Source organism: Delphinapterus leucas, chromosome 8, assembly GCF_059928025.1.
Source record: "Delphinapterus leucas isolate spDelLeu-1000000601 "Yukka" chromosome 8, BTC_Dleu_Yukka2, whole genome shotgun sequence".
NCBI lineage: Eukaryota > Metazoa > Chordata > Mammalia > Artiodactyla > Monodontidae > Delphinapterus > Delphinapterus leucas.
In genome coordinates, this window is record NC_143136.1 from 99,087,270 (window position 1) to 99,113,260 (window position 25,991).

At 34.9% G+C, this 25,991-nt stretch overlaps 1 protein-coding gene across 1 annotated transcript in view; it reads left to right on the top strand.

Moving 5' to 3' along the window:
• The window catches only part of DPP10 (dipeptidyl peptidase like 10), a 119,956-nt gene that overhangs the window by 51,855 nt on the left and 42,110 nt on the right, over positions 1-25,991 (top strand). Inside the window, exons 6-11 of the mRNA XM_022590656.3 lie at positions 3,825-3,916; positions 4,335-4,382; positions 7,330-7,451; positions 9,165-9,212; positions 24,036-24,134; positions 24,243-24,312. Of these exons, the coding sequence (XP_022446364.3) occupies positions 3,825-3,916; positions 4,335-4,382; positions 7,330-7,451; positions 9,165-9,212; positions 24,036-24,134; positions 24,243-24,312 (479 nt within the window). The remainder of the gene's footprint in view (positions 1-3,824; positions 3,917-4,334; positions 4,383-7,329; positions 7,452-9,164; positions 9,213-24,035; positions 24,135-24,242; positions 24,313-25,991) is intronic.

Below are 25,991 nucleotides of genomic sequence, written 5' to 3' on the forward strand. Positions count from 1 at the left end.
TATATATTATACATTATATGTATATATATATATAAGCATTTGTACATATATAGATAAATATAGATGCTCAACTTTTCTTCCAAGCAAAATGCAAGATGAAAATACACTAATATACCTGTCACAAGTTGAGTGTCACAGGAAGCCAACTGTGAAAGAAAGATTAGCCTGCAGGCCAGTTATTACAGAGATCAATAACTCTGGAAAGGAGGAAAAGAAAGCAACATTGGGCAGAAGAATTTGAGTGGCAGAGCCATCTGAATGAAGGTTTCAGCTAACCCCACAGAGAGTTCTGCACTGGGAGAGCCCTTCAGAGAAGTCCCAAGTTAGAGCAAGAGGGCCGGGCTTCTCTATCCCAATATTGATCAGGTTGTCCTTTCAAGGGCTGTTGAAAAGAGGTATGATCTTGGGTGAGGCCATTTTCTTCAGTTCAGGCCGTCTCCAGACTGACAGCTGAGGGCCTTCTTCCAGCAGGACTTGTAGCCACTGGAGAGGTAGGTCCTTCCTTCTAGAAGGGAGTTCTGGTTGGTGTATCATAGCGTCTACCACAGCAACATTTCTCACTTGTCAGATTAGCAAAAATTCAAACAATGAACAGCGTGTTCTGTAACATGTTCATGGGAAGACTGTACTTTCAGGGATCATTTCTGTAGGTCATTATATGTCCATTGGAAAACAGGCGCCTTATACATTACTGGTAGATGTGCAGAATGGTACTTTCCCTATGGAGGAAAATATCCTGAAGATAATTCCCTACACATTAAACCACAAACAAACATATACACAGGGTTAATCAATAAAGCATTATTTGAGATAATAATCACTATAGATTATTTGCATTATTGGAGGCTAGTTGAATGAAGTATGGTACATCCACACAGGCAGAACTATTTAAGAATTAAAAAGAAGATGATATATAACAATTGATATAGAGCACATCCCACAATCTCTCTAATTTGTACATATATATGTAATTAGATTAGCATTTACATTTATAGTAATAAAATATTAATTTTTTAATTATAAAAATCTACCCCCAGAAAAGAAGCATAAATAAGAACCAAATGAAGAAAAGTTTTTTCTACGTGATGAGAATGGGGTGAGATCAAGACTTCTGTCAATGTATATATCCACATATTTATACTTTATTTTTGACCATGTACATATTTTAAAATAAAAAAAATGAGGACATCAAAGCTTAAATGGAAATACTAAGAGAAGATAATACACCTAAAATGTAAATCAAACTGATATGAATTTTAATTGAGGTGTGACTAAGAACGCACACATACACCTACACACACAGAACATATGGACATCTGTCTGGCTGCCTATCTATCTCCTCTGAAAAGGTCCAGAACTAATAACATTAGAGTAGTAATGAGCACACCTAAGCCCAGATCTTGATATCTAAATATCGTAATCCAGTAGAAAATATTCCTTGGAGAAATTATTGATTATGGATATGGGAGATAAGAAGCGATCTTAGAACATCTTACTGTGCAGAAAACAAGGAAGTACTCTAAAACTAACATAATCATTTCCAAAGAATAGAGGGGTTAGCTTGAAGGGGTCCCACTAACCAAAGTTTGTCAATTTCAGCATCATGAAGAATGATAACAACAACAACAAAATAACAGTAATGGAATGTAACACATCAGATTAAAAATGTTTATAATAGTACGAGGAAGAGGGAGATAAAGAGAGTGAACACACGTGAGGGGAAAAAATAGGGAAAGTTCTTTTTACAGAAGAATACCACCTAATAAATATAGAATGGATGTTAGAGTTAGAAAATCACTTCCAAATGATAATTTGTTCAGGGAAAGGTCATGAATGGATACCAAAACTACTGAGTGGAAAGTTCATGGAGGAAAAGCTATTCATGTAATGTGCAAGCATCATCCCACTTTTAACTACAGGGAAAAATGTACTTTACAATGAACATATATCAGTTACCTTGTAAACAGCATTGTTAAGGATGGGAAGAAGTGTAATGGTGTGTTTCCTAATATGAAGCATAAGAGATATCCAATATCACCTATATAATATTCTTGCCAAAAATATTAGCCTAAATTATATCATTTTTAAAAATCAGATAAATCAAAAATACTCTACATATCAGACCACTGGACCAAGAGTCTTAAAAATGGTCAGTGTGGACTTCCCTGGCAGTCCAGTGGTTAAGACTCCACCCTTCCAATGAAGGGGGCACGGGTTCAATCCCTAGTCAGGGAAGTTCCGCATGCCACATTTCGCAGCAATCCCCGCCCCCAAAATGGTCAATGTTGTAGAACTCAAGAAAAGATAGGATAACTTTTACTTTAAAAGAGACTAAAGAGGTGACAACCCACTGCAATTAGGTAGATAGGTAGATATGTAGATAGAAAGATAGATATAGATATGGAGATATTTGTGTTACTTAGGGCAGTGTGGAAATTAGAATACATACTGTATATTTAGATATTAATGTTGTTATTCATAGGTATGCAATTTGCTTATATGAGAAAATACTGTTAATTTTGAGAGATGTATACTGAAATATTTAGAGCTGAAATAGTCTGATGCTTTCAACTTCCTTTCATATGATTTAGCATATGAAGAAAGGGGGAGAGCAAATATTCAAAATGTTAATGTTTGGTGAATCTAGGTAACGGTTTTATGGGTATTCATGTACTATCCATTAACCTTTCTGTAGATTTGAATATTTTCTTAAAAATAAAGGAATTGAATGAGATACAATTTCACACTCATTAGTTTGACAAAAAATTAAATAGTCTGATGAAATTAACTGTTGGTGAGGAAGTGGATAAAATGTGGAGCAATAGAAACTCACATTGCTAGTAGATTCTAAATCGGCACAACTTTGGAAAATAATGTCACTGTTGAGTTAGGTAGGAGACATTTACCTTTTGACCAAGCAGCCCCATTTATCAGTGTTCATCTCAAGAAAATCCTGTCAATGCACCGGGAGACATTAATAAAACTGTTTATAGACAACTTGTTTTTAAGAGCGAAAATTTGGAAAAACTCAAATGTCAAAAAATAAATAAATTTTACTGTATTCATACATACAATAAAATACCATATATCGGGCTTCCCTGGTGGCGCAGTGGTTGAGAGTCCGCCTGCCGATGCAGGGGACACGGGTTCATCCCCCGGTCCGGGAAGATCCTACATGCCGCGGAGCGGCTGGGCCCGTGAGCCATGGCCGCTGAGCCTGCGCGTCCGCAGCCTGTGCTCCGCAACGGGAGAGGCCACAACAGTGAGAGGCCCGCGTACCGCAAAAAACAACAACAACAACAAAAAAAAAAAACCATATAGCAGTGAAAATAAACTATGGCTACAAGGGTCAGTGTGATCTCAGAAATAAATTATTGCGTGAAAATAGCAAATCATATAGCAATGCACATCTGTAATGGTTAAAATAATGTAACAGAATCTATTTGGAATGAAGTTTGTTTGAAATATTTTATTTAAAGCTTTCCAAACTGCATAGCTGTCGATCATTTAGATGAGAGTTAACAAGGTCCTGTGTCTGTACCAAATGCCCAGATGACTTCCTATGTCAACATGATGATGCACACGTAATCCTCACCTGGAGATGTTTTCTGAATGGTTTTCCTACAGCATAGGAATAAAGGCACCATCTTACCTGCATCTGTGTTTATGCACATGTGGATATATTCTTAAGATTGAAAGTGAGAAACTCAACATTAGCTGAGAACTAAAGAATTAAAAGTAACACAGGCGGTTAGTACTTTTGTGCTGACCAGAGAGATGCTGTTTAAATAAGAAGAAAATCAATATATTCTATTTCTTTGCAGAGTAAAAGTGAGCAAATTACTGTGCGGCATCTGACATCAGGAAACTGGGAAGTGATAAAGATCCTGGCGTACGATGAAACGACGCAAAAAATGTGAGTGTTTTTGGTTCTCTAGTCAGGTTGGAAGTCACTGTTGTCAAATGCAGTCTTTTCTGCTAGATTTATATTTTGCTTACCATGGTCCTAGTCCAAGTAGCCTGGCCATGTAAAGAACAACCTTTTCTTTAAGATTCTCCCTATACTTCACGCAGAGAGATACTTACACAGACAGTTGCACAGACACATGCACACACACACACACACGCACACTCAGAGAGATTGAGAGAGATCATGGAAAAGTGTGACAATATTTTAAGAAACAAATATGCGTTTCCCAAATGGATCAAGTCCTGCCGTTAAATAATAGAAGAGCTCTTGCCTGTTCTTTGACAGTTTGAAAATTCAGGTGAAAACTCGGTGTGGCAAAAATTGATTGGTGCCTGATGTTTGTGTTGTTTTCTTTCATGGGCAGTTACTTTCTGAGCACCGAGTCGTCTCCCAGAGGGAGGCAGCTGTACAGGTAAGCAATGTGAGAGGATCTTCCTGCACAGGTAGATTCCTCAGGGGCCATCTACACAGCATAATGATGGGATGGAGAAGTCTGACGTTTCCTTTTTGGTATGGCTAGGAGAGAACCAACTCAGTATGACAAAACCCCACACTCTTGGCCCAGTCCCTCAGCTCCGGACCACTGTGAGCATAAAGAATTGGAACTGAAATGGAGACCATCTTATTCCTCCTTTATTTTTTCCCTCATTTGTTTTTACAGTCTCAAAATGTCTTTTTTTTTTTTTTTTGAGGCTTGCTTTTCTCAACTACCCACATCACAGGCATTTACATATTTTCCCCAGTAGGCTTTTCTTCTGCTATGCCTCATTTATATTTTCATGGCATTAATATTGTACACATGTGATGTATTCCCGAACAGAATAAAAGCATTGTGAACATTTAGTAGAGTGGATCAAGTGGCAGTTTCTCTCCCCCACCCCCCATAATGTGTATAATCCATTGATTGTTATTTAAGCAGGAATGGTCCTTGCTTACTAAAATAAAGCAGTGGATGGGGACTATTTTCATCTGTCCAATTTTCCCGGATGAAAAGTTATATTCATAAAAGGGGTTAAGGTCATACCTATTTAGTGTTAAAAATGTCTCCTCACTCAGAAAGCTTTCACCAGGACCTCCCAAGAATGACTTTTATTTTTGTCTGGCAAGCAACTTACAATTATAGACTCATATACACTTTCTAATTTACATTTCACAGATCCATTTTTAAAGTGTCAAAACTGCCATGGCATATTCTCAGTGGAAATTCATCATGTTTGAAGAAGTGTCACCAATGATTCTTACCAAGTAGCCTAGACTTTCCTTTGAGAGTAAAAATGCATGTTTCAAGTACCTTAACTCTCTCTAATTCATCCACACACTCTTATTTATGCATAAATTGTTTTAATCTGAAGCGAGCCTCTCCTTTTTATCACATATCCCAATATGTCATCTTCACATTCTTTGTTTTTTTTCTCTTAGAGTCTGGAACACATGTTCTCAATTCTAATGGCTTCCAAAAGAAGAACAGCTGTTTATTTAAAGAGAATGATTCTAATTTTGGTTTAGAGGTCTTGGTTAAAGTACCGGTCGCTTTCTCTTTTTGGTTACCTGAAGCTTATCTTTCTTGAAACTTATACTGTGGTTAATAGTGGCAGTCAATAACAGTCCTTTAGAGATGTGGAAATACTGGACCAATGTTTTATTTTTCTCATTTTGTAAAACTCTTAACGAAAAATGACAGTGCCAGAAAATTAGACTTGGCTAAATTCAGCTAGCAGCGCTGCCTCATCCTCTCTCTCCTCCCTTTATTAACCTAAAATGTGATTTGAATCACAGTGGGTTCTTAGATTTGTGTGCTTGTCTTATGTCCCCAGTGACTGAGGCAGAGCAGTACAAAAGTCAATATATCTATGACCTGTACTAGTGCAGAGGGCTGTGTTATAAAGAAAATATAGTACCAATAAATCTCCCTTTAAATGGCTCATCCAGTGCCAGTTTGTTTGACTGTAAGATAATATTAGTGTTTGACCCAGAAAACTCAATCATTGTCTTGTCCAGGCTATAAAAATAATAATTGGTTGATTTAATTTATGGGATTAGATGCTTCTGCAGAATCAGAACTGCTAGCATATTCGGTGTCATTATTTTGTCTCAAAATGTGCTTTTCTCTATTTTAGTAATTCATAATCCAAATAATGAGAAGATACCAACATAACTTTTAGGAAACTTGGATCTGAAAAATTATATGGAAGAGTAGAGAGAGAAAAGGTTTTAAATTCTAGTTATGTCACTAAATAGCTGTGACTAATAGGGACTGGCACACATTCATAGTTTCTGTGGTGATAGTTGTGCAACATTGTGACTGTAATTAATGACATTGAACCATATACTTGAAAAGTGGTTAAAATGTTGAATGTTGTTTTACGTATATACCACAATTTAAAAGAAAAAAAATGGGTATGATTTGTCATAATGGTGAAACTAGCTAATGTGTTTAAGTGCCTAGTATATTAATCACCTTGACTAGAAAAGGAAAATTTTGGATTATAATGAGCCCAAAATGTTTCAAATGTGAAGCTGTGACTTTGTGAACTATACTGTACTATAGTATGTGTTTTGTTCCAAAATGAAATTGAGAATATTTTGTCCAGCCAAGTTTTAAAAAATGTATCATCAACAGTGTTTTCATTTAGAAGCATAGATAATTTACAATTAATCTCTATTTATAAAATAAATGAATCTGTACATGAAATTTAACTTTGGGTTAATATTTCAACCCCTCTAACCTTAAGCACCATTGTTTGTAAAATAAAGAGATGAGTGCTTTTCTCTTTATCTATCTCCTTGATGTCTCAAAGCATGTATGAGCATTAACATTATATATATTATCATACAAAAATAGCTTTTCTTTTCCAAAAATTCAGTGCAACTATTTAGTGGGAAAAATCTGGTACTAATATCAAAATCTAATGTTGAATTTAGGAAATCATGAGCTTTTTATATGTGTGTGACTTGTGAAAACATTAGTTCTTCCAACTAATATTATTGCTGGTGACTTTATGCTTGTCTCTGTGGGTAATTTCTTTTAAGACTTTACAAAGAAATATCTATAAAAATATAAATAAGAATAAGTTATATTGCATCCTGTGACAATCAGTTTCTTTGTAAGCATACATACATATTACATTCATATAGGTGTACATAATTTTAATTTTATTACAGAGAAGAAAAATGCATATGTCTTAACATTAGTAATGGGAATTGACTTTGTTTGCATTTTTATGGTAAGTCATAATTTACAAGGAACCTCAGCTGAGTAATTCTGTAGCTTCTTTGTTTATGTCAATATTTAAATATAGATACCACACATTCAAGGACCTGGAACAACAGCATTTCTAACTTTCTTTTTCTTTCCCCAGTGCTTCTACTGAAGGATTATTGAATCGTCAGTGCATTTCATGTAACTTTATGAAAGAACAATGTACATATTTTGATGCCAGTTTTAGTCCCATGAATCAGCATTTCTTATTACTCTGTAAAGGTAATAGATGATTTCTGATAAAATTTATTTTATTCATTTTATTTGATCAGTATCTATTACTACCATTAGAAATGATTACCCTAGCTGTATGATCTGATATTCTTAGTTTATGTAAGTTTTTGTTAAAAAGTTATAAATTAGGGGTTTATTGAGATAGAAATTGTATCCATTACTTTATTTAAAAGATAGAAATTGGGAGTAAGTCAATATGTGCACATACGCATGATCAATAAGTGCTGGTTGACATGGACCTTTTAAAAAAGTGAATAAACATATTTACATCAGCAAAGTCAAGCTAGAATAATAAACTAATTTACCTAGGCATTAGGAAAAGCAATAGTTTCCTTATTAAAATAATGGCTTGGTTGTTAAAAAATTTAGGACCTATAGAAATTTAATTCCCAGGGTCTAGTCCCCTTCAATTTTGAGAAATTATGTTCACCCCAATTATTTCTTCTATCCGGTAACTATGCTATAGCCTTACATAGTAGTATGGTAACTCTAGGTTATACTGATAGGAATCACTGTCCCTTTAATAGGATACTGTATTTCCCAGAGATGAAATGGGAGATGTCCTCTTATAATGTGATGGGTTGAGTGCTACTGCTTCAGCTGGTACCTTACACATTCGTGTTTTAAGACACCATGAGGAAGAGACCAATACTTTTTCTTTTTAGTTATTTTTCTCTTGACATCTGAAATAAAGTAATCAAAAAAGAGAAGTACTTGTTGGATGACACCAGAGAAAAACCATTAGACCCCTAGGCAGAGTTCCTTAGAGAAGTGAAGTTTTAAGATAACATCTTATGGTTACACTTGAATTATCCTGTATATTTGAAATAATTGACAATTCCAGTTAATGTATTTTTAAAATTAATATATAATTAGTTCCAATTTTTAATTTATCTTGTGGGTGAAATATTTTTTTGCTTTTATTTTTATTTTTTGAATTATTGAATTTTATTTTATTTATTTTTTTATACAGCAGGTTCTTATTAGTTATCTGTTTTATGCATATTAATGTATACATGTCAATCCCAATCTCCCAATTCATCCCACCACTGCCACCACCCCCACCACTTTCCCCCCTTGGTGTCCATACGTTTGTTCTCTACATCTGTGTCTCTGTTTCTGCCCTGCAAACCGGGCTCTAGAGCACAGCCTTAGTAGTTGTGGTGTACGGGCTTGGTTGCTCCACGGCATGTGGGATCTTCCCAGACCAGGGCTTGAACCCGTGTCCCCTGCATTGGCAGGTGGATTCTTAACCACTGTGCCAAAATACTTCTAATATACATGCATTCTTTCTTTCTTGGCTAAGTGGTAAATAGAATTTAATCTTGAATGAGTGGATGAGGGTTCACAGGGTTGTGAATCAACTTTCTGAACATCAGTGATGATTCTATAAAAGACTAGATAAAAAGAGAGTAAAGTGCATAAGATTGGCTAAAACCATAGAACTATAGAAGTATAGGGCATTTTGGAGAAGGGAGAATTGTAACAATAATCCTGCAAATAGTTTCTTTCCCCGTATATTCTTACTTCTCTGAATAGAATATCCATAGAAAGGAATGAAATCTAATAATCGGGTTTCTGTTTCATTATGTTTTAACTATGAAATGTTATATTTGGAAAAAAGAACTCTATCATGTAATCTTCCAGTAGTTATTACTTAGATGTCTTTAAAATGTTTATACATACATTTCTAAAATCTAGGTCCAGGGGTTCCAGTGGTCAGCCTACATGACACAGACAACCCAGCAAGTAAGTACATGAAGACAACATCATGGTTGGCATTGGTCCTTAGTATTATATTATTTATTCTGACTGTTGTACTCTACAGAGCCTTCTTCAAAGGAGGCCCCAGCCTGAGGAAAGTAGCATAGGCACCATCAACTTGACCTTGTGTGTGTAAGAGAAACATTAAAGCAAATGGTTTGAGCCATGTTACAATTGGAGTTGGTTCTTATATGCCTGAAACAGGCTATCTACTGTATCTTAATTGAATGAGGAGTGATTGATGAGACTCATTTAGATATATTTCAGCCTACTGGCCCCTTATACTCTGGTTCATTCTTTCTTGAGCCTCATATAAATTATTCCTCCAGAGCAACACATTTACTTTTGGGAAAAATTATTCAATTGTCCTTCATCTGTTGAGCGAGGACTTACTTGATCAGGCAATATGACAGAGGCTGGGTGTTCATTGCTAGTAAGATGTGGTCAATGTGTTTAAGAACTTTAATAGTAGAGTGTATAAATACAAACATGGCTGAGCTGATCTTAAAAATGAATATCCAGGTTGCTTCCTGCCTCCCTGTTTCCTTCTTTTCATCTATCCTTCTTTTCCTTCTTTCATTTAAAAACTTTATTTAATCAACAAAACTTTATTTAATCAACACTCTCATGCTCTAATGATTTACCATAATCTAGTAAATGAGGCTTATATTTATTAACACACTTACTCCTCAGAACACCCCCTGATGTTGTTAATTTTGTTATCCTTTTTTAAAGATGAGGGAACTGAGCCACAAAGAGGTTAACAAACTTGGCTAGAGTCACTCTAATATAACAGGTGGCAGCGCCAAGAATCAAATAAGATCGTCTGACTCAAGAATAGGGTTTATTATCACTACCATACAATGGTAGCTCATTCTACTGTGTTTTTGGCTGTCTCATCACATACTTAGGTTTAAGTAGTAGTCTTACTTAAATGCTTTGACTTAAAGGAGAGACAGGCATAAAAGTAAAATGTTGAATGACAAATATCATTTTTAGAGGACACAGAAAGACCTTTTAGACTCTTCAAATACCACCATATGGAGACTTCCTGCCTATTCTAGAGAAAGACAAAACTTCTAAATAGTTAATGGAGTTCTGTGTGATTGGAAATCAGTTAGCACATCTTTTAGTTTCTACTTAGTGTAAATCCTAAAGCGGTTATGGTAAGCAAATTAAATCTGTTGAATATTAACACTAATGGCAACAATAATGATAACAAATACATTTGATAAAATAGAAAGAAGGTTGAATTTCACAGATAGAAAAATTAGCGTATAAAGTGAGTCCACCACATACCTTTGTGGGTATAATCTCATAGAATCAATTTCCTTGTAAAAAAAAATAGCAAATGAAATTTCTGTGAGGATGAGATACATTTGCAACATAGACACTCAATAAACAGCAACTATTTGTGTTACATTGCATATTCTGCCAACATGATATATTTTTTTAAATCCCCAACCTGACTTTAATTAATTTTATTCTACTGTTAAAAGGCAATGTTGTTTTCTACTAACTTTTGTTTCAAATCATGACACACTTTCCTCTGAGGGAAACCTTTCTGATTTTCTCATTTATAAGTGAATTCTGATAGTCTCAGGATCAAGAAAAACAAAAAGGGACTGTGAACAGTGATCAGGTGCTTAATTTTATTTTCAAAAGACAATTATTTATTGAGATAAAATTTACATTTGATTGCAAGTAAATCTTTGGGTTAATGGATCTTCGGGTTAATGGATCTTCAGTTTAATATTCATTAAACTAATGAATCAGTCATAACTCATTTTGGGGCCACACGAAGCAGAATAAAGCATGAAAAGTATATTGAAAAATGAAAATATTTAACAAACATGGAAAACCTTTAAACCACCAGTTATCAAAGAAATGCAAAGTAAAACACTGCCAAGTAATTTTTCCTAACAAATTAATAACATCAAAAAATTTACATTGCTAATGAGGATATAATGAGGCTCTCATAAATTGCTGGTAGAAATATAAATTACGGCAAATCTTTTGGAAAAAAATAACCATAAGCCTTAAATCTTTTATATCTATTTACCCTATATTTTTCCTTTTAATAGTTTATACTGAAGAGATATTTAATTATAATGCGATGGATTGAGTGCTACTGCTTCAGCTAGTACCTTACACATTCGTGTTTTAAGACACCATGAGGAAAAGACCAATACTTTTTCTTTTTAGCTATTTTTCTCTTGACATCTGAAATAAAGTAATCAAAAAAGAGAGAAAATTATAACCATGCTACTGATGGTAGTGAAAAAGCATAATAAAAATAATAAAAGGGGTGATTTGTAAATAAACTTTAATGGAATACTGATTTGTGCCCTGAATATCTTCCATTTGTCTTTTCAGAGCCACTCTTAACTGTTTTTCTCTCCCATGGCCTCTACCCCAGCAGGAGTTTGTACTGATGACTTAAGTTCTGCTGCCATTTGGCTGCCAATTGGATCCAGTTAAAGTGAATCCTATAGGTGACTGAAGAGAGGCAGAAAAGTGACTTTGGAGTCTATTTCTCCAGTGCTATCCCTGTGGAGTCACCCAAGTTGCTCTGACTCTTGGGTGAAGGTCACTGTGGATCTTTCATGCAACCAACTCCAAGTAACTGCTCTCTCCTCTTGACCTGCTGGCCTAGCCTTTGTCATAAGCCCTGGGTTATGGTACTACCCCTTATGACCTCCCTGCCCTTTGTCCTATATTTGTAAATAATCCTTTATTAAAATTTCATCAAATTGTTCTAATAGAGTTGCCACTAGTTCCCCACTAGGATTAATAATAAAAATACATTTTAAAAAGTCAATTCTTCAAAACTGTTTAAGCTATAGTTCTAAGTGTTTAAGGAGTTCACATATTTATGCCACTTAAAATTATTTGAAAATGCATATTAAAATTCCAGAAGACAATATTTGAAAACAGTAAAAGTCTTGTATTTGCCTGGCAGCCTTTCAGATGATTTTTTGTTCTTTTTTCTTAAGTATTTTCCTAATGTTCTACAATGAACATATATTACCTTTATAATGAAAAAGAAACCCTTCATTAAAATGTTCAGTGACGAGATTGGTTCAAGATGGCAGAGTAGAAGGACGTGCTCTCACTCCCTCTTTCGAAAACACCAGAATCACAACTAACTGCTGAACAATCATTGACAGGAAGACACTGGAACTCACTAAAAAAGATACCCCACGTGCAAAGACAAAGGAGAAGCCTCAGTGAGATGGTAGGAGGGGCGCAATCACAACAAAATCAAATCCCATAACTGCTGGGTGGGTGACTCACAAACTGGAGAACACTTACACGACAGAAGTCCACCTACTGTAGTGAAGGTTCTGAGCCCCACGTCAGGCTTCCCAACCTGGGGGTCCGGCAATGAGAGGAGGAATTCCTAGAGAATCAGACTTTGAAGGCTAGCAGGATTTGATTGCAGGACTTCGACAGGACTGGGGGAAACAGAGGCTCCACTCTCGGAGGGCACACACAAAGTAGTGTGTGCATCAGGACCCAGAGGAAGGAGCAGTGACCCCATAGGAGACTGAACCAGACCTACCTGCTAGTGTTGGAGGGTCTCCTGAAGAGGCAGGGGGTGGCTGTGCCTCACTGCGAGGACAAAGACACTGGCAGCAGAAGTTCTGGGAAGTACTCCTTGGCGTGAGCCCTCCGGGAGTCCACCATTAGCTCCACCAAACAGCCCAGCTAGGCTCCAGTGTTGGGTCACCTCAGGCCAAACAACCAACAGGGAGGGAGCCCAGCCCCACCCATCAGCAGACAAGTGGATTAAAGTTTTACTGAGCTCTGCCCACCAGAGCAACAGCCAGCTCTACCCACCACCAGTCTCTGCCATCAGGAAACTTGCACAAGCCTCATAGATAGCCTCATCCATCAGAGGGCAGACAGCAGAATCAAGAAGAATTACAGTCCTGCAGCCTGTGGAACAAAAACCACATTCACAGAAAGATAGACAAGATGGAAAGTCAGAGGGCTATGTACCAGATGAAGGAACAAGATAAAACCCCAGAAAAACAACTAAATGAAACGGAGATAGGCAATCTTCCAGAAAAAAAATTCAGAATAATGTTAGTGAAGATGATCCAGGACCTTGGAAAAAGAATGGAGGCAAAGATCTAGAAGATGCAAGAAATGTTTAACAAACACCTAGAAGAATTAAAGAACAAAAAAACAGAGATGAACAATACAATAACTGAAATGAAAACTACACTAGAAGGAATCAATAGAAGAATAACTGAGGCAGAAGAACATATAAGTAACCTGGAAGACAGAATGGTGGAATTCACTGCCATGGAACAGAATAAAGAAAAAAGAATGAAAAGAAATGAAGACAGCCTAAGAGACCTCTGGGACAACATTGAACACAACAACATTCACGTTATAGGGGTCCCAGAAGGAGAAGAGAGAGAGAAAGGACCCGAGAAAATATTTGAAGAGATTATAGTCAAAAACTTCCCTAAAATGGAAGAGGAAATAGCCACCCAAGTCCAGGAAGTTCAGAGAGTCCCATACAGGATAAATCCAAGGAGAAACACACTGAGACACACTGTAATCAAACTGGCAAAACTTAAAGGCAAAGAAAAATTTTTGAAAGCAGCAAGGGAAAAATGACAAATAAAATACAAGGGAACTCTGATAAGGTTAACAGCTGATTTCTCAGCAGAAACTCTACAAGCCAGAAGGGAGTGGCATGATATACTTAAAGTGAGGAAAGGAAAGAAACTACAACCAAGATTACTCTACAGAGCAAGGACCTCATCCAGATTCAATGGAGAAATCAAAAGCTTTACAGACAAGCAAAAGCTAAGAGAATTCAGCATCACCAAACCAACTCTACAACAAATGCTAAAGGAACTTCTCTAAGTGGAAACACAAGAGAAGAAAAGGACCTACAAAAACAAACCCAAAACAATTAAGAAAATGGTCATAGGAACATACATATTGATAATTACCTTAAACCTGAATGGATTAAATGCTCCAACCAAAAGACACAGGCTTGCTGAATGGATACAGAAACAAGACCCATATATATGCTGTCTACAAGAGACCAACTTCAGACCTAGGGACACATACAGACTGAAACTGAGGGGATGGAAAAAGATATTCCATGCAAATTGAAATCAAAAGAAAGCTGGAGTAGCAATACTCATATCAGATAAAATAGACTTTAAAATAAAGAATGTTAAAAGAGACAAAGAAGGACACTACATAATGATCAAGGGATCAATCCAAGAAGAAGATATAACAATTATAAATATATATGCACCTGGGCTTCCCTGGTGGTGCAGTGGTTGAGAGTCCGCCTGCAGATGCAAGGGACACAGGTTCGTGCCCCGGTCTGGGAAGATCCCACATGCCGCGGAGAGGCTGGGCCCACGAGCCATGGCCGCTGAGCCTGTGCATCCGGAGCCTGTGCTCCGCAATGGGAGAGGCCACAACAGTGAGAGGCCTGCGTACCACAGCAAAAAAAAAAATATATATATATATATACACACCCAACATAGGAGCACCTCAATACATAAGGCAACGGCTAACAGCTCTAAAAGAGGAAATCGACAGTAACACAATAATAGTAGGGGATTTTAACACCTCACTTACACCAATGGACAGATCATCCAAACAGAAAATTAATAAGGAAACACAAGCTTTAAATGACACAATAGACCACATAGATTTAATTGATATTTCTAGGACATTCCATCCAAAAACAGCAGATTTTACTTTCTCTCAAGTGTGCACGGAACATTCTCCAGGATAGATCATATCTTGGGCCACAAATCAAGCCTCAGTTAATTTAAGAAAATTGAAATCATATCAAGCATCTTTTCTGACCACAACGCTATGAGGTTAGAAATCAATTACAGGGAAAAAAACGTAAAAAAAAAACACATGGAGGCTAAACAATATGTTACTAACTAACCAAGAGATCTTTGAAGAAATCAAAGAGGAAATCAAAAAATAACTAGAGACAACTGACAGTGAAAACACGTTGATCCAAAACCTATGGGATGCAGCAAAAGCAGTTCTAAGGCGGAAGTTTATAGCTATACAAGCCTACCTCAAGAAACAAGAAAAATCTCAATTAAACAATCTAACGTTACACCTAAAGGAACTAGAGAAAGAAGAAAAAACAAAACCCAAAGTTAGCAGAAGGAAAGAGATCATAAAGAACAGAGCAGAAATAAATGAAATAGAAACAAAGAAAACAATAGCAAAGATCAATAAAACTAAAAGCTGGTTCTTTGAAAAAAAAATCTAAATTGATAAACCATTAGCCAGACTCATCAAGAAAAAGAGGGAGAGGACTTAAATCAATAAAATTAGAAATGAAAAAGGAGAAGTTACAACAGACACCACAGAAATACAAAGGATCCTAGGGGACTACTACAAGCAACTCTATGCCAATAAAATGGACAACCTGGAAGAAATGGACGAATTCTTAGAAAGGTATAACCTTCCAAGACTGACCCAGGAGGAAATAGAAAATATGAACAGACAAATCACAAGTAATGAAATTGAAACTGTGATTAAAAATCTTCCCTCACACAAAAGTCCAGTACCAGATGGCTTCACAGTTGAATTCTATCAAACATTTAGAGAAGAGCTAACATCTACCCTTCTCAAACTTTTCCAAAAAATTGCAGAGGATGGAACACTCACAATCTCATTCTGTGAGGCCACCATCACCCTGATACCAAAACCAGACAAAGATACTACAAAAAAAGAAAATTACAGACCAATATCACTGATGAATATAGATGCAAAAATCCTCAACAATATACTAGCAAACAGAATCCAACAACACATTAAAAGGATCATACACCATGTTCAAGTGAGACTTATCAAAGGGATGCAAGGATTCTTCAATATATGCAAATCAATCAGTGTGATACACCATATTAACAAATTGAAGAATAAAAACCATATGACCATCTCAACAGATGCAGAAAAAGCTTTTGACAAAATTCAACACCCATTTATGATAAAAACTCTCCAGAAAGTGGGCATAGAGGGAACTTACCTCAACATAATAAAGGCCATATATGACAAACCCACAGCAAACATCATTCTCAATGGTGAAAAACTGAAAGCATTTCCTCTAAGATCAGGAACAAGACAAGGATGTCCAATCTCACCACCATTATTCAACACAGTTTTGGAAGTCCTACCCACGGCAGTCAGAGAAGAAAAAGAAATAAAAGGAATACAAATTGGAAAAGAAGCAGTAAAATTGTCAGTGTTTGCAGATGACGTGATGCTATACATGGAGAATCCTAAAGATGCCACCAGAAAACTGCTAGAGCTAATCAATGAATTTGGTAAAGTAGCAGGATACAAAATTAATGCACAGAAATCTCTTGCATTCCTATACACTAATGATGAAAAATCTGAAAGAGAAATTAAGGAAACACTCCCATTTACCATTGCAGCAAAAAGAATAAAATACCTAGGAATAAACCTACCTAGGGAGACAAAAGACCTGTAATCAGAAAACTAAGACACTGATGAATGAACTTAAAGATGATACTGACAGATGGATAGATATACCATGTTCTTGGATTGGGAGAATCAATACTGTGGAAATGACTATACTACCTAAAGCAATCTACAGGTTCAATGCAATCCCTGTCAAATTACCGATGGCATTTTTTACAGAACTAGAACAGAAAATCTTAAAATTTGTATGGAGACACAAAAGACCCCGAATAGCCAAAGCAGTCTTGAGGGAAAAAAACGGAGCTGTAGGAATCAGACTCCCTGACTTCAGACTGTACTACAAAGCTACAATAATCAAGACAATATGGTACTGGCACAAAAACAGAAATATAGATCAATGGAACAGGAAAGAAGGCCCAGAGATAAACCCACGCACCTATGGTCAACTAATCTATGACAAAGGAGGCAACGATATACAATGGAGAAGAGACAGTTTCTTCAACAAGTGGCGCTGGGAAAACTGGACAGCTACATGTAAAAGAATAAAATAGAACACTCCCTAACACCATACACAAAAGTAAACTCAAAATGTATTAGAGACCTAAATATAAGACCGGACACTGTAAAACTCTAAGAGGAAAACATAGGAAGAACACTCTGACATAAATCACAGCAAGATCTTTTTTGATCCATCTCCTAGAGTAATGGAAATAAAAACAAAAATAAATAAATGGGACCTAATGAAACTTAAACGCTTTTGCACAGCAAAGGAAACCATAAACAAGATGAAAAGACCACCCTTAGTATGGGAAAAAATATTTGCAAATGAATCAATGAATAAAGGATTAATCTCCAAAATATATAAACAGCTCATGCAGCTCAGTATTAAACAGTCAACCCAACCCAAAAAGGGCAGAAGACCTAAATAGACATTTCTCCAAAGAAGACATACAGCTGGCTAACAGACACATGAAAAGCTGCTCAACATCATCATTGTTAGAGAAATGCAAATCAAAACTACAATGAGGTATCACCTCACACCTGTTAGAATGGGAATCATCAGAAAATCTACAAACAACAAATGCTGGAGAGGGTGTGGAGAAAAGGGAACCCTCTTGCACTCTTGGTGGGAATGTAAATTGATACAGCCACTATGGAGAACAGTATGGAGGTTCCTTAAAAAACTAAAAATAGAATTACCATATGACCCAGCAATCCCACTACTGGGCATATACCCAGAGGAAACCATAATTCAAAAAGACACATGCACCCCAATATTCATTGCAGCCCTATTTACAATAGCCAGGTCATGGAAGCCACCTAAATGTACATCGACAGTTGAATGGATAAAGAAGAGTTGGTACATATATACAATGGAATATTACTGAGCCATAAAAAGGAACAAAATTGGGTCATTTGTAGAGACGTGGATGCATCTAGAGACTTTCATACAGAGTGAAGTAAGTCAGAAAGAGAAAAACAAATATCATATATTAACGCATATATGTGGAACCTAGAAATTTATACAGATGAACCGGTTTGCAGAGCAGAAATTGAGACACAGAAGTAGAAAAAAAACGTATGGACACCAAGGGGGGATAGTGGCCGGGTTTCGGGGTGGTGGTGTGATGAATTGGGAAATTGGGACTGACGTGTATATACTGATGTGTATAAAATATATGACTAATAAGAACCTGCTGTATAAAAAAATAAATAAAATTAAATAAAAATAAATGTTCAGTGACTAGGAAATGATATATATATGTAAAATTTTGCTTAGTATTTCAAAGTCTTTTGTCTCATTGCTATCTTTCCTTTTCCTCTTTTCATATTTACATTTTTTTCTTTTTCCTTATGTGTATATGATTTCTTTTGCTTTAATTCATTTTTCGTCTCTTCCCTTTCTTCCTTTCTCTCCATTGCATCTCCTTCTCATCTCTCCTTATACTTCCTCTCTAATATTTTCTCATCTCTCCCTTTCTTCCTTCTTCCTAATTTTCTGTTCTCATTTTAATCCTCTTTTCCTCCTCAATTGCACAATTAAAATCATGTCTTAATACTACCTTGTCTTCATAATGTTTCACAAAAAACTATGATTGAAACATATTTTCTGAATTTATCATGAAAAAAACTCTGTGTGCTTTTGAAAATGGTGTATTTTCTTCTGTATTTTTTTTTCCTTAAATATAATTTTATTTCTCTGTGACCATGGGTTGATTTTTTTTTTTTACCATGAGCAAATGAATACCTTTGATTTAGAAGTAAAAAAATTTCAACTACCTCTTATCTCATGTAATTTATTTTTCCCATTCATTTTTGATAATAAAGAGAAGCCATGAGAAATTATTAGTATATCACTCTCATATCGCTGCCTCTAGCTGTATTTATTCATTCATTTAGTTAGTTAGCTAGTCACTGTAATACAATAAACTATTGTCCACTTATAAAAATATTTATCCAACAAGATGCTCTCTAGTAAGGTATAAAGGTAAAAGTTTAATGGGCTTTAGTCTCTAAAAATTGCTGCCTATGTCATTAACAAATATCGGGTGATATTGGTTTCTAAATACAAAAAGAATGCTTTTATCCACAATTAAGTTCATTAAGTGCATTTTTATGACAAGTCTTACATTATAAATGCTGAATCCTTAATGAAAGTGTATAAAGTTGAATTATTCACATTTTAAATTTTATAATTGAATATTTGGTATAGATTCTTTGAAAATATGCTATTATTTAAATAATCTGAAATTTCTTGTATCAGGGAGATAGGAGAAATCTGTGAGAACATCTAATTTCCCAAATTTGTATTATAGAGGACGACATTTATTTATAAGAGAGGTGGTTTGGTGTGCCTGAAATCACACAGATTCACAGTCCAAAGCAAGAATCAGAAAATTTAATGGTTATAATAGAATATGATAATTTTTCTGGTAGAAGTGGACACAGTTCAAAAAAAGAGGAAGTCAGTGGAAAGCATTTCTGGAAGAAAGAATGTGAATACACAATCATGAGGAATGAAACTATTTACACTTGCAAGATAAAAGTTGTTCAATGTGGCTGGAACAAAACATTTAAGATAAATCAAAGGTATAGGCTATAGGGCAGGCTGGAGCCAGATCATAAAAGCCTTATTTTTCATCCTAAGGAGTTTGTAATTAACAATAAAGTGTCAATGATAAACCATTGACAATTAAAATAATATTCTTATTCTGGCCATGGAGTACCTGAAAGTAGACATGGCCTCTTGGCAAAAAGAAAGAAAAGAAAAGTGAAACAGAAAATAAAAGAATTTTTTTTTCAAAAGTAACTGGATAAAATACATGAAACAACACTTTTCAAGCATGGGACAAGAGTCACGATAGGCCTCTGATCCCTGAAAGAAGGGAAAAAAGTCAGGTGAATGTTGTAATTGTCCTGGCTCTCTGGCTAGAATTATTTTTTGAATTCTAGGGTAAAGAGGAACAATTAAATAAGTGTATAAGGGTATCTCAGAGTCACAGTTGAGACAGAAATTGGCGTTCAGAAGGGTTGAAGATTCTGGAATGTTGGGAAAGTGGACAACACTGGAGCACAAGAAGAGACAGAGAGAGAGGACACCAGGAATCTGCATAGGGTTACAAGGGATCATCTTGCATGTGTTGCTGAAAATACCTAGCTGAGCATACATAGGAAGATACTCTGAGCCTGGGAAAAGCCAGAGCTCACACAGTGCTGGAATATATTAAAGTTCCAAACAGTCAGAACACTGGAATGTTTAGAAGAGATCCCAGAAGAGTCATGCCTTAGTATTAGAGCTTAACAAATCATAGAGCAAAGATCATTCACACTCACACTAAATAAAATATTTTTTAAAGCTTTCAAATAATTAAGCTGGGGCTTCGCTGGTGGCGCAGTGGTTGAGAGTCCGCCTGCTGATGCAGGGGACGCGGGTTCGTGCCCCTGTCCGGGAATATCCCACATGCCGTGGAGCGGCTGGGCCCGTGAGCCATGGCCGCTGAGCCTGTGCGTCCGGAGCCTGTGCTCCGCAACGGGAGAGGCCACAACAGTGAGAGGCACGCGTACCGAAAAAAAAAAAAAAAAACAGCTGACCCGCAAATAGCTTAAACATCTGCTATAACACAGTCCAACAATTAATAAAAGGACAGAACGATGTCCAGAACTCAACAATGTAAACATCACAGTGGTTAGAATCCAATAAAACATTACTGGCTACATATAGAAGCTAGAAAATATGACTCATAACTAGGAAAAGAAAGCCAGTGAATTGAGACAGATTCAGATATGATGGAAATTATGGAATCCACTGACAAATACAATAAATTGGCTATTATAAATATGCTAAAATATATCAAGAACAAATGAATGTAGTGATAAATAGAATATATTTTAAGAACTTAAAATATGTGAAATTAAAACTTCTCTGAAAAATACTAAAAGCAAATTAGACACTGCAGAAGAAATATTAGTGAACTTGAAACATTATCTATAGACACTTCCAGATGCAGAGAAAGCTAATGAAAGAAATGAACAGACCCTAAGATAGTTTAGGTCAATATCCATATCTATAATATTTTAAATTAAAGTTGAAATGGAAAAAATATTTGATGAAATAATGGCCAAATCCAAATCTGATGAAAAATATAAAGTTGCTCAACAACCCTCAAGCAGGATACAAAAATAAAAAGACATTTACTTCCACATATTACATACATAGTAAGAGAGCCAAGAGTGACTGCAGGCTTCTCATCAGAAAAAAGCAATGGAGAAAAATCTTTAGAATACTGATGAGAAGCAAAACAATACAAAACTATCAACATAGAATAACAAACTTAGAAAATATCCTTCAAAAGTAAATCCAAAATAAAGAATCAAGAAAAAAGAAACAAGAAGGTGTTGCCATCAGACGTGCATGTTTAAATAACACAAAGATCAAAGAAGAATTTAGGAAAATAATTGGAAAATATTTTGAGCCAAATGAAAATGAAAACACAACTAATCTAAATTTAGGGATACCTAACATTGTGATTAGAAATAAGTTTATGTCTCTAAATTCTTACTTTATAAAAAAGGAAATCTTTAAAATCAATCATCTAAGATTCCACCTTAAGAAACTAGAAAAAAAAGAGCAAATTAATCCAAAGTAAATTGAAGGAAGGCAATTATAAAGATAAGAATAGAAATAAATGATATAGAAAATGGACTGGCAGTAGAGAAAAGCATATTAAAAACTAAAAATATTTTCTTAGAAAACATAAATAAAATTGATAAAGTTCTAGATAGAGCCTTAAAAGAAAAAGTACACTGTCATTTTCATTAATGAAATAGATGATGTTAATAACAGGTTCTACAAACATTGTAATGCCAGTAATGGAATATTATAAGTAATTTTAGGGCAGTAAATTTGACATCTTAGATAAAATGGGTAAATTTCTTAAAAGAAAAGTTGCTAAACATTCAAACAGGAAGATATACAATATGTAAATATCCCATTATCTACTAAAAGTTTTAATTCACAGTTAATACTCTTCCCACAAAGTAAATTCCAGTTCCAGTAGCTTCACTGGTACATTCTGTTCAACATTTAATATATTAATACCAAGTTCACATATACTCTCAGAAAATATAAGGCCAGCATCAACCAGATTCCAAATTCAACATAGACATAACAAGGACAAAAAAAATCAATTTTTCACATGAATATTGATGCAAAATTCCTTAACTAAATGGTAGCAAGAAAAATCCAGCAATTTATAAAAGGGTAATATATTATGACTATATGGGGTTTACCTGAGGAATCTATGATTGCTATGATATTCAATAATTAATCAATGCAACTTACAATGTTATACTGTCAACAACTCAAAGGATTTAGAAAAAATATTTGATTAAAAATGAAAAACAACAATAATAATAAAGTAGTAATAATAACTGGGCCAGAAGAAAAATAAATGATTTAACTTGATGAATGGTATGTACAAAAATACTACAACTGACATCATACTTGATGTTGAAGACAATACATTTCCCCCAAAACTGGGAAAAAGTAAAAATGTCTGCTCTCACCACCTCTTTGCAACATTGTATTAGAGGACTTAGTGAAATGAGGCAAGAAAAAGAAATATAGGTAAAAAAAATTGCCTTTATTTGCAGAAGATATAAATAAAACAGAACCAAATAAACAAACAAAAAAAATGGAATCCACACACACTCATAATACTATTAGAAATAATGAGTGAATTTATCAGGGTTATTACAAGTATAGGTTAATATACAAAAATCAACTATTTTATATACTATAAGGCAAGGCAAAATTTTAAAATAGTTAAAAATAACGACTTAAAGTAACATCTGAAACTATGTACTATATACTATAGTATACTATATACTATATACATCTAATAGAAATGTGTCAGTCTGCTAAAATGAAAGCAAACATTTCTGGAAGAAATTAAAGACTCAAATGGATATATACATGCATACCTATTTATGGATTAGAAAGTTCACTATTTTTAGTATATAAAAATCCCCAATAAATCTATATTTTTAATATAGCAGTCAAAATTCCAGCAATTTACTGATGTTTCTCTCCCTTCATGTTATGCCAGTTTTCTCTCTCTCTTTTTTTTTTGGTTTTTATGAAAAAAACCATTTTAATATTTTCTATTGCTATATTGTTGAATTCATTAATCTTTTCTTCTGCAGTATCTAATATGTTGTTAATCCTATCCAGTATTTTTTCATCTTAGATTATATAGTTTTCATGTATCTCAAATTTTTCAGTTCTTATTTTTAGAATTTTAACTTGTTTGTTTTTAAAATGTCTTTCATCTTTCTCCTTAATATCCTCAGGCTTTTTTAAAACTTAACACATGGAATGTAATTATAATCTCTGTTTTAATGTCATTATCTATTATATGCATCTGTGTCATTTCTGGGTTCTTTCTATTGAATAAAATTTGTACTCATCATGGGTGATATTTTCCTGATTTTTTGCATGCTTGGTAACTTTGTATTAGAATTCAGGCATTGTGAATTTTAAATCATTGGGTGCTACATAATTTTGTATTATTTAAAATATATTCTTAAGCATAACATTAACATGATCAGATTTACATTTTGAAAATGTAAATGCTAATTCCAAGTATAAGGGGCAACTGGAGACAATTTCACTGGAATAAAGAAGCTCAGTTAGAAAACTTGTAATAATCCAGAAGAGAATTTATGAGAGAATAATCGGTGACTAGCACAGTGCCTGTCAAATGGTAATGATGGATAATTATTTGTGTTACACTGTTTCTTAATCAACACATAGAGATTATTTACACTATCCTTTTTGACTTACAGAATATTTTATATTGGAAAGCAATTCTATGCTGAAGGAAGCTATCCTGAAGAAGAAGAGAGTAAAGTCAGAAATTAAAACGCTTCATATTGATGACTATGGTAAAGTTTTGTGCATGCTGTTATTCAAAAAAAAAAACTTTCTCTGCACCTTATAGTTTTACATATAAATGACTCTCCATCTTTAATATTTTGCTCTTTCTTTAAAAGAACTTCCTTTACAGTTGTCCTTTCCCAAAGATTTTACGGACCGAAACCAGTATGCTCTTCTGTTAATAATGTAAGTATCTTATTTGTTTTTGAAATAAAGGAACCTAAAGAGTTTAGAATTTTTCTTATGTCTCACATGGCAGTATTCTGATTAAAAAACAACAGAAGAAGTCCTATATGTGTAGATAACTGGGACAGCTGTCAGTTGTATGAGTTCCTCAAGGACACCACCACTAAATAATATAGAAGGGTGTGTAATTGCTTGTGCTTCTTGCATCCCAAATTGCACTCAATGTTACTCCTGGGAATAATGACACATATAGTTTGGTTTATGGATGTCTGCTTAGCAATTACTCAAGCACTATGCTCCCTTTGTTTTCTTTCTTTTTTTCTTTGTGATATATTTGTCATATCAAAGTTATACTAGATTTGTAAAAGCCATTTTTTTTTAATTGTGGTGAGAGCACTTAACATGAGATCTACCCACTGGACAAAATTTTAGGAATACAGTACAGTGTTGTTAACTACACGCACAGTGCTGTCTAGCAGATCTCTAGAACTTATTCATCTTGCATGACTGAAACTTTATACCCTTTGAAAAGCAACTCCCCATCCCTCCTCCCTCCAGCCCCTGGCAACCACCATTCTACTCTCTGCTTCTATGAATCTGACTATTTTAGATGCTTCATGTAAGTGCAATCATGCAATATTTGCCCTTCTGTGACTGGTTGTTTCACTTAGCATGATGTTTTCAAAGTACATCCATGTTTTCACAGGTAAGCCTTATGTTTTCTATTAGTTCTTGATGCAGCATTGAGGAAACATTTATTTCCATTGTTGAAACAATTTGTTATATTTATATTACTCTTACCAGTTTTCCTTCCTGGATTTAAGGTCAGCAGGAGACCACTCCTGTCCTCAGAAAAACCTGACTCTTAGGTTTTTCCAACTTGGAATTGACTTTGGAATTGAATTCATTCATACTTTCTGTGAGATTATATTGTGACTATATACCACTGGGCACAGAGGCCTCTAACATCTATTGGTTAACTAACTTGATATTGATGTAGAATTGTATTCCTGAGAGTTATTAGTTATTTTCCTTACTAAGAACCCAGCCAACATATTGCTATGACAGTGCTTAAAATTGTCTACAATTGTTCAGACCCTTTTTGGAAGAGTAGAATAGAAAGTAACATTACTTGTTATGACTATTGAATGTGGACAGTAAGTATTCAGTCTGCAGAATCCAACTGCCTGGCTTCAAATTCCAATTTTGTCATTTACTAACAGTGTGTCCTTGAACAAGTTACATAACCTCTTGTAAGGTTCAGCTTTTCCAAATATAAAATGAGCATTATAATCCAGCCTATGTTTTAAGGCTGCTTTTTAGATTAAATGAAATAACATATAAAATGCCTAGCACATGTGAGTCTTAGAATTATTGTGATTATAATTCATTCATTTTTATATAGATTGCATTGATTTAGATCTTTTGATAAATAGAAGCAATTTGTCATTTCATTTTAATAAGCCAAATAATACAGAAAATACAATACTTAATATTTTCACTCACTCCAGTGTTTATTCCTACATCTAATACCTTGAGCTATCTTTGTTTCTTATGCCAGGACCTTTCTCCTTTGTCCCTAATAGCCAGAGGCCCTGAAATTTCTTGGTATCTTCCTGAGGAAGTTCTTATTTGCTCTTTTCTTATCTTAACTCCTTCTCCAGTATCTTCTCTTTCAC